This window comes from Homarus americanus, unplaced genomic scaffold (assembly GCF_018991925.1).
Source record: "Homarus americanus isolate GMGI-L3 unplaced genomic scaffold, GMGI_Hamer_2.0 scaffold42003, whole genome shotgun sequence".
Classification (NCBI taxonomy): Eukaryota; Metazoa; Arthropoda; class Malacostraca; order Decapoda; family Nephropidae; genus Homarus; species Homarus americanus.
Window position 1 is genome coordinate 577,288 of NW_024750781.1, and position 11,026 is coordinate 588,313.

At 44.2% G+C, this 11,026-nt stretch overlaps 1 protein-coding gene across 1 annotated transcript; it reads right to left on the reverse strand.

Annotated features, from left to right (window-relative positions):
* Positions 1-3,140: 3,140 nt before the first annotated feature.
* On the reverse strand, positions 3,141-8,197 carry LOC121854202 (homeobox protein vab-15-like). The gene is made up of 2 exons (XM_042348700.1): positions 7,365-8,197; positions 3,141-4,585 (listed from the first exon to the last, which is right to left on the reverse strand). The coding sequence occupies exons 1-2, from the start codon at positions 7,855-7,857 to the stop codon at positions 4,092-4,094; spliced, it is 987 nt and encodes a 328-aa protein (XP_042204634.1). The 5' UTR covers positions 7,858-8,197; the 3' UTR covers positions 3,141-4,091.
* Between the last annotated feature and the right edge of the window lie 2,829 nt (positions 8,198-11,026).

An 11,026-nucleotide genomic window follows, 5' to 3' on the forward strand; every position in this document is an offset into this window, starting at 1 on the left:
CCAAATAAATCCGTAAGTTTATAAATCCTCATATTATAAAGACATTAAATATAATCCTAAAATTATTACCACTAAATATAATATTATTTTATTATTTGAGAGAAATAATGATGTTTAGCTCTGAGGCTTGTCTGATTATGGGAAGGATTCAAGTAGTTTCGGTCATTTGGTAGTTAGGTTTGTTTATTTTTGTCAGTTCGTTATCTTAATATACTCTATAGTTCTTTTTACTGGTTATCGTCCTTTTTTTCTTTTATTTACATATATAGTTCAAGTTTTTAGGTGTAATTTCGTTTTCTCACATCACCTCCGTAGAGAGTATATATAGGGAACACCTCACCCGGGCACAGGTTATACACCCTCAACTGGGGGGGTGGGGGAATAAATAAAATTATAGTAGGAAAAGTTTATATATTATTAATCTACACCACGAAGGTACCAGAAAATCAGCTTTTTGAAGTGAGGCAGATTGTATGAGTATGGAAACACAGAAGAAGGCAGAGTTTAGCCTGTGTGAAAACAGATGAAAGTACTATAACGGGTTATTCTAGTGAGCCTCACAGTCACGCAGAAACTTTGGGCACCGCGGGCAAGACGAGTGTTAGGAGCCCACGGTCTTGCCCGGCGGTACACAGGATGCCAAATCCACCGAACATTGCCCGTTAAAGTACCAGTGACAGAGAGAGAGTGAAGCAACATTGCAGCGAAGAGAAAGGGAAGAGATTATTGACTAAAGGAGGAGAGTTAATAAGACGAAATGCCTTTGATTCCACCCTATCTAACAGTTGGACGGAAGAAGAGCCACCCCAGATATGAGAGCAGTACTCCAAGTTAGGACGAATGAATCTCTTTTATACTTGAAGCAACTGCTCAAGAGTGAAGTAGCTACTGCATCTGTAAAGCATTCCCAGCTTTCGGGAGGCAGCTTTAGCAATGTTGAGGATGTGTGGCTTCCATGACATATTAGAGGAAATGGTGAGGCCTAGCATATCTATTTTAGAATTTGGCAAAATAGTTTCGTTCTGGAAAGTGATTGGTGGAATCCTATAAAATATTTAGGGGTCTTGTAGAGTTTTTAGGGATTCTATATAATCTTTAAGAATCCCTTAAGAATATTTAGGGAACCCTTATAATATTTAGGGATCCCTTAAAATACTTACGTACTCCTTAGGAATATTATGTTAAGTTATTAAGAGGTATACAGCTCTCGTCTCCTGTGCTGTGGGCCGCTGGATCGCTCCCAAAGCACCCCAAGTCCCAGTCCACCCACCTGTGAACGGGTACCTAACTTTACAGCTGGGGAACTGAAGGCTGTCGAGTGCACTGCCCGCCATACAGAAAGAAGGCTTAGTCTATAGTGCTGAGCCTAATGGTTCGTCCACCCCATGAGACCCATGTAACACTTGATAATATTTAGGGAATTCAGTTAAAACACGGAACTTACCTGTGTTATTTAACTAGTCAGTCGTGACACTGTTGTAACGAAGAATTTAGCCCTGGTGCTTATATCTCTCTCTCTCTCTCTCTCTCTCTCTCTCTCTCTCTCTAATATAAGTTTGCTACACTTGATATTTCTCTCTAACTCGTCAACATTGTGCAGTTGTTTTTGCTGATGAGACAAACTTTAACATTTGTGTAAGACCTATTACTGCTATCATAAGATGACCCACCTACTACTACTACTACTACTACTAATGTTATAAAGACTACCTACTACTACTACTACAAGACGACCCACAATTACTACTAGTATAAGACGACCCACCTACTGCTACTACTAGTGGTCGTCGTCAACTTTCCAAGTGTTTCGTGGGTGACCATCTTTCATCTAAAAAAATTATAAAGTCAACAGTATAATAATTTCCTTATTATTTTAGAGAGAGAGAGAGAGAGAGAGAGAGAGAGAGAGAGAGAGAGAGAGAGAGAGAGAGAGAGAGAGAGATCTTTTCTAAAAAATTTGTTTTATGATTTTCATTCTTTTAGACAAGAAAGCGAAACATAATTGTTGTTTTATTGTGAGGTATGAAATAGCATGTGTGTATGTGTGTGTGTGTGTGTGTCGTGGCATAATTAGTGTGTGTGTACAGTAAACATATTTTCATTTCTTTTATTTTAATTTTAACTCAGAGATAAAATTTAATGATAGCTTTACCGTCTAAAAAAGAAAATAACCTTCACATTTAATTTTTTCTGACATGTTAATTGTTAAAAAGATATGAGATTTAATGATGGTGTTTTAGAATATAAAGGTAACAAAAAAAATATATATAACCCCTGTTTGAATATTTTTTGTTTATATAAATTGTTTAAACAAATAAATCTTAAGAATAAATAATGGTTTTGTGAAGTAAAGAAAAAATATTATTATTCGTATTTGTATATTTTGGTCTTCTGTTAATTGTAAAGAAGATTAGGGTTTTATTGTGTAGGGGGACACACACACACACACACACACACACACACACACACACACACATAAAAAGCGTAATGGCCAAAATGGGGTAATTCTGAGCGGCAGGAACATGTTGGTGCAGCGTCACAATGGCTTGCTGCTCCTTGACAAGGCTCGACGTGTCAATTATTCTTCTCAGCTTCTGCTCCCAAACTAACATTTTCCTTTTAACTTCACTTCTAAAATCACCACCAACATTATTTTACCAATATGTTCTGTTTATTTTTATTTTTTATTTTTTTTTCTTCAAGAATTTAATTCTTTTTTAAATTTCATGTTAATACACACACACACACACACACACGCACACTTATATAGATACATAATACATGACAATAATACAATATACTGTATGTGTCTGTAGTTTTACACTATTCTAATGTTTCTTTTGTGAAACTTAAAATGAATGGAATTAATCCTTGTATATCAACGTTGTATTATAAAATCAATCGTAAAATAGATGAAAACTATAATGAAAAAATCAAGACAATTCTTTCTTTCTTGTCGGTATGAAACAAGAAAAAAATTATATTAAATTATAGAAATGTGAATAATGAAACTTTAGATTATAGAACTAAAATTGTATAACAGACAACGGAGCTCATTCTTACTTGACATTATATAAACAAAAACATTTTCTCTTTCTCTCGTCCACACCCAACAAAAGGGTTACAAAGAAAACATCTCGTTAACATAATACGTATTTATTTAGAGGTTAAGAACGTGAAGAACCTGGCGTAATATTTGTGTTATCAGTACATCATCGTCGTCACCACCCCCAACACGAGTCATCTTTGGTATGAGGTTGTTGTTGTTGTTGTTAGTTCAGTGTTGAGAGTATTTTTGTCTCTGGGGGGAGGGAGGCGCGGGAGTGTTTAGTGGTAGGAGGGAGGGGGAATGGAGGGGGGGGGGAAGTCCCTCTAGCTAACCACAGTAGACTGACACTGTAGCCTTGACACTTCAGTCTTGACACACCAAGCTGACACTGAGTCCTTGACACATCAATCTGACGCTGCGGGCTTGACACATCAGACATACGTAATCGTTGGAGTGCAGACTGCCACTTTTGTTCATGGAGGATTTTAGACTGAAATAACTGCTGACTCTCTATGCAGACTGACTTCAGGCTGGCACAGCAGAGTGACGTGTTTGCTCTACAGGCACAGCAGTTACTCATTGTCGTTGTGTTGTGGAATGACATAACACAGTGACTTCTCCCGTTGCTTGAGGTGCACACAATCCACACAGCCTCCCGTCACACACGCACAGCCTCCCGTCACACACAGCCTCCCGTCACGCACAGCCTCCCGTCACGCACAGCCTCCTGTCACACACAGCCTCCTGTCACACGCCTGTCACACTACTGGCACCTGGCAATCCTCATCACACCAGTGGTATTTGGCACACCCCGTCAACTCCCCTGACACACCAGTAGCACCCGGTACACCCTCTTCTTGTGGTGCCCAACACACCCCCGTCACATTAGTGCCACCCGTCAACCCTGTCACAAGTGGCACTTGGCACACTAGTGGCTCCTGGCACACGCTCTTCTCACTAGTGGCACCCAACAATCCCACGTCACACTGATAGCACCCGGGACCTCCCCCGTCACACAAGTGGCACCCGACACATCCCCACATCACACTAGTGGCACCCGGCACTCTCCCGTCACATTAGTGCCCCCCTGCACACTAGGAGGGCTGGGGTAGGTCGCTCCCGCCCGCAGGTCAGTGTGGTGAGCGGAGAGGTGCCGCAGGCTGGGGGGCAGCTGAGAAGGGTGGTGGAGGGCATGAGGCAGCAGGAAGTGCGGCAGGAGGGACGCAGGCGGCAAGAGGGGGTTATGAGGCAGCAGCGGCCGCGAAGTATAACGCAGCCTCTCCAGCTCCGCCTCCTTCAGTCTCTTGTCTTTAGCTCGACGGTTCTGGAACCAGATCTTGACCTGCGTCTCCGTCAGGTTGAGGGAGGCGGAGAACTCGGCCCGCTCGGCGATACTCAGGTACTGCTTCTCCCGGTACTTCTTCTCCAGGGCGAGGAGCTGCTGGGTGGTGAAGGGCGTGCGAGGCTTCCTGTTGGGCTTGTGCTTCCTCAGCGTCACCTTCATCGGCCCCAGGAATTTAGGAGGTTCTGGCGACTCTGTGGGAGGAGAGACAGCGGTGAGGCGGCGACACACACCCGTCCATACGACGCTCTCACACACCCGTCCATACGACCACACACACACACCCGTCCATACGACGGACACCCGTCCATACACATACACCCGTCCATACGACACACACACACACACACCCGTCCATACGACGCTCACACACACCGTCCATACGGACATCCACGACGCTCACATACACCCGTCCATACGACACACACACACACACCCGTCCATACGACGCTCACACACACCCGTCCATACGACACACACACACACCCGTCCATACGACGCTCACATACACCCGTCCACACGACACACACACACACACACACACACCCGTCCATACGACGCACACACACACACACACACACACACATACGACGCGTCCATACGACACACACACACACACCGTCCATACGACACACACCCGTCCGACACACACACACACCCGTCCATACGACGACTCACACACACCCGTCCATACGACACACACACACACACACACACACACACACACACACACACACACACACACACACACACACACACACACACACACACACCCGTCCATACGACGCTCACACACACACCCGTCCATACGCTCACACACACACACACCCGTCCATACGACACACACACACACACCTGTCCATACGACTCACACACACACACACACACACACACACACACACACATACACACACACACACACCACGCTCCGACACACACACACACCGTCCGACACACACACACACGCACCGTCCATACGACGCTCACACACACACACCCGACCATACGACGCTCACACACCCGTCCATACACACGCACACACACCCGTCCATACGACACGCACACACCCGTCCATACGACACGCACACACACCCGACGACGCACACACCCGTCCATACGACACACACACACCCCCATCCATACGTACGACACACACACACACACACACACACACACACACACACACACATCCATACGCTCACACACACACACACACCCATACGACGCCCACACACACACACACACACACCCGTCCATACGACGATCACACACACACACCCCGTCCGTACGACGCTCACACACAAACACACACACACACACACCCGTCCACACGACACACACACACACACACACACACACACACACACACCCGTCCATACGACGCTCACACACATACACACACCCCGTCCATACACACACACACAACGACACACACACACACACACACACACACACACACACACACACACACACACACACACACACACACAGACACCTAACCTCCCACACACACACACACACACACACCAACAACAAAACACACTACACAATACTGTACAACACATATTCACTTAGCAACACACATACACAACACTCACATCCACTCATCCACACAACCCTTCCAACACAAACACCCACACAGCACTTACATCCACACAACACACAACCCCTCACACTCATACAACACTCACATCCACCCGCACACACAACACACAACCCTCACACTCATACACACGCAACACTCACATCCACCCGCACACACAACACACAACCCTCACACTCATACACACACAACACTCACATCCACCCGTCCACACAACACACAACCCTCACACTCATACACACGCAACACTCACATCCACCCGCACACACAACACACAACCCTCACACTCATACACACACACAACTTAACACATACTCATTTACACACACACACACACACACACACACACACACACAAGCAGTCCCAATGGTGAATCTCCTAAACACACTTCACCATTACACCGTGAGTGTAAAACAGCGTTGGTAAACATTCACAACTACTGCGGAGAAATATTACGATGAACAAATAGGCCTATGGTGGAAGACTTTGAAGAAATAGCCGACGACATACTAATAGCTCTACTAATAGGCCTACTAGTATAATAAAATAGTAATCAAAATCACAGTCCCTCAATTCAGTACATATTAACACGCAGCTGATAATTACTCGCATTTGAAATAAGTACAAGAGATGTGTATATTGTTTTGCCCTGTAATTATGTAGTGATAAGTGTGTGTGTGTGTGTGTGTGTGTGTGTGTGTGTGTGTGTGTGTGTGTCATCTATAACAGCCACAAGGTGTGTTTAGCCAGACGTGTGGCGGCCGCGTTGCTGTTGTAGGTCACGATCTTAAGGCGGTAAACTATTTATGTCAACAGAAGATGATTTGGTCGACTGATGGCTTCATCCAAACTCTGTAATAAATGACGGAGGAAAATTATATTGAAGGAGAATTTTGTCACCGTTATAATTCGGCGGAACATTTTGATTTGATTAAAGTGTGTCTATACTTATGTGAACTAAATTTGTAAAATGTTAACCGATTTTGTAATAAATAAACCAGAGTTGCAGAATTTAAATCGACTTTGTAATATTTAATTCAACTTTGAATTATTTAAACTGAGTCTAATATTTAAACCGAGTTTGTAAAATATGAACCGATATTTGTAAAATATTAATCGAATCTGTAAAAAATATTGAGCGCTAAATCATATATCAAACTCTAACAATGGTAAAGAGAATTCGTAAGTATGTTCTACCCCTGCTGCCTAACCCCCCCCCCCACTCAATAAATAAAGGGCGCCGCTCTCCTCCCCCTAAATCACCTTAACTGCCGCCGCCGCCGCTGGAATCTCTGTAATTGGACATTTAATTCCTCTTACACTTATAATTTATCCCTAACTCCTGAGGGAGGGGAGAGGGAGGTACTTACTGGTGAGGGCCCGGAGGGCCAGGTGGTGTTGGAAGAGGAGGTTGGGAGGCCACGTCCCTGGTGGAGACATTGTGCTGGAGGTGGACGCTGGGGGTAAGGGAGGCCCGACGCCCCCTAGATGCCCCAGTAACGTAGGGACGGGGGGCGCTAGCCTCCGGAGGTCCTCCTCGTGCTCCAGCCGGGGATCATATCTGGTGTCGTCGTCGGGGTCGGAGTCTACGTTGATCTCCTCGTCGATGTCTCCGTCATCGTCGCAATCGTCGTGCGTCGCTTTGGATGACAATCTGTCCTCGGCGGGAGGGGTGAGAGGATGCCCTGGCGGCGTCTGTGTGGTGAGGGGGAGGACGTCTGTTGATGTGTCCTTCGGCGCCTCCTTCGGGGTGGAAGAGGCCAGGATGGAGTCTACTGAGAAGGAGAAGCTCTTCCTGGTGACAGCGCTGAAGGCAGAATTGTGGCTGGGCCGGACGCCCTCAGTCGCTACCACGCTCGACATGGCACTCACCGCGTCACCTGCGGCACCTCCAGGTAATGTGTCGGAGGTGAGCTTCACTGGAATGCTGTTTTGTTCTGTTAATCGTGTAATTATTTTTGCCCGTACATCTCTGTGTTAGAAAATGCCATCATGGTTCACCATCTCGCCGCAGCAGCGAGCGTTACAACGGTCTACCACTTGAAGGGTGTACTCGAGGCTTAACGCAGCCCTAAGTGCCACTCAGCATTTCCCAAACATCAACATCCGCATATAAATGGGTGAGGGAACACGGCGCCCCAGCGGATATGACTGTTTACACAAGTTATCAATTCACCAGCGCAGTGGTAACTTACACCACCCAGCTGCCAAGCCACTAACTGGGAACCCCAAGCTCTGGGGACACCCCTCGCGCCCGGCTCCGCCCACCACACCCACCCCATCCAATCCAGGCCCATGACACTAATAGAGGGCGGAGTCGAGCACATACCTTCAGCCAGTCAGCGTGAAGATTAGTAAACACTCGGCACGGGCCATTAGGTTTATGGCAAGATTTACAGTTTGGGTGCTTGTCGGGGTGACGCGCCGGGTAGAGCGGGCCCGGGGGAGAGCTGAGCGACAGAGGAAAGTTAGCCGAGATGTGGGACCTTACTGCGTGCAGGGTAGCGGGAAGCAGTGACGGTAATGAAATGGAAATCAACATCACCTCATCGGCCTTAATTGAGTAAGTGAGAGTTTGTCTAACTAGTGAGGGGTGGGCAAATATGGAGGAGGGGAAGGGGAGGAAAGAGAGGGCACAGCCAGCCAAGGGGAGTTGTTGACGTTTTGGTGGTAATTGTGAATGTAGATCAGCTGACTAAAGGGCGCAACCCACCTGGCCTGTGTGTAAACAATTAACATTTTGACTTATGTTATTTTGTTTTTGTTGTCTATAGCGATTTACATAAGTGAAACATACATTAACAAACACGAGTGTACACAAACACATACAGCAGAACATTAACATACACTGGTGTACACAAAAACCTACATACATGATTGAGAGTTTGAATAATAGTCAGACACATCCATATATATAAACACACATGTGTGGGATGAGAAATATCAATACGTGACTGCATATTTACTCACATATGCACAGCTACAATACACATACACACGGGTACATACACGCATGAGAGTTTAAATGAAATGTACAGACAAACGAACAAATACACAACGACAGAAACAAATAATAGACAAATTAGATAAATTCAGTGATTTAGTTCTGTAATAGCGAACAAATTATTTTTTGAACGACTAAAATTCAATTATTTTGTACACGGAAAATTGCATGAACAAAAAATATAAATTCATTGATATTCACTGACCAACCATACACACGTGTAAACACACATACGTCGACCATACACACGTGTAAACACACATACATCGACCATACACATATTATATACACACAAAAATGAATCGAATATACGCACTTGACATACGCACATATATATGCGCACTAAAATAAATAAAAACACAAAATACTTCAGTTCAACATATATACAGAAATACACCTACCCGACCCACACACACACACACACACACACACACACACACACACACACAAAAACAGCTTCACGACCCTCCACACTGGGTAACTTTTTACTGTCATTAACATATGTTTTCACACCCAGAAATACACAATGTCCTCACGCGAGTACACATACGTACACACTGACAGACATGAGACGTACACACACAATAAAAGTACACGTAAATAAACGAAAGGGAACACACATACACACACACACACGTATACACGAGAAACTCCAAATATACATTACTTTAAATATACATATACACTCGTATACACCACTACTACTACCAACACTACCACCACCACCACCACTACCACCACCACTACTACCACCACCACCGCTACTACCACTACCACCACCACCACTACTACTACTACCACCACCACCTACTACCACACTACACCACACCACTACTACCAACACTGCCAACACTACCACCACCACACTACTGCCAACACACCACCACCACCACTACTACTACCAACACACTACCACCACCACTACTACCACCACCACCACCACTACTGCTACTACACTGCCACCACCCACTACTACACCACCACCACCACCACCACTACTACCATGCCACCACCACCATTACCACCACCCCACCACTACCACTATTAGTTAACAACAAATATACCACCACATTACAGACAAATATGAAAACTAAAACACCGCCCTTCCCTCCCTCCCTTCCCCTCCTTCCCCCTCACTTCCCCCCTTCCCCCTCCCTTCCCCCTTCCCCCCTCCTTCCTTCCCACCTCCCTTCCCCTCCCTTCCCCCCTCCCTTCCCAGTAACCATGTGTAACGAAACAGAGGTTAATGGTAGGCAGGCGGCCGTATTTATGGTCGTGCCATAGACATAAGTGCTCTTTGGGGCTAAAATTATGGTAGGGGTGTCCGACCATACGGGGCTTTGAGGGGCTGAGGGCTGACTGGTGAGAGAAAATTACTTAATGGTCGTTTTTGGAATATGGCCGAGGTGGGGGGGGGGGGAGAGCCAAATTTGTTAGTGAAATTTGTGTTGCTAGTGAGGGTAAAAAAGTGTTTGGGTGCGTGTTTGGTTTTGTGGGCTTTAAATTGATTTTGTTGTTGTTTGTTTTTGGGGTTTGATGTTTTTATTTTATTTTTTTCATTTTGTTGTTGTTTGTTAGTGAGACAGTTTGTTGTTTGTTGTGTGTGTGTGTGCTTGTGTTTGCTAGTGTTTTACATCCTTGTTTTCCTCTTTCAATTTTGCATGTTTTGTTTGAGTTTATTATTGTACTGTATATGTGTGTCGTTATTTTTTTTTTAAGAAATTATGGTTTAATGATATTATGTCGCAATAGCTGTTTTATTATTATTATTATTATTATTATTATTATTATTATTATTTTCATTATTATTGTTATTATTATTATTATTATTTTTATTTTTATTATTATTATTATTTTTATTTTTATTATTATTATTATTATTATTATTATTATTATTTTCATTATTATTGTTATTATTATTATTATTTTTATTTTTTTTATTATTATTATTATTTTTATTTTTATTATTATTGTTATTCTTCTTATTCTTATTCTTATTCTTTTTATGTATATTTATATTATTTATAT

Coding starts and splice junctions, on each gene's coding strand:
- LOC121854202 (XM_042348700.1), bottom strand. CDS start 7,857: ATGTCGAGCGTGGTAGCGACTGAGGGCGTCCGGCCCAGCCACAATTCT. Junction 4,586..7,364: donor GGCCCTCCGGGCCCTCACCA/GTAAGTACCTCC, acceptor CTCCTCCCACAG/AGTCGCCAGAACCTCCTAAA.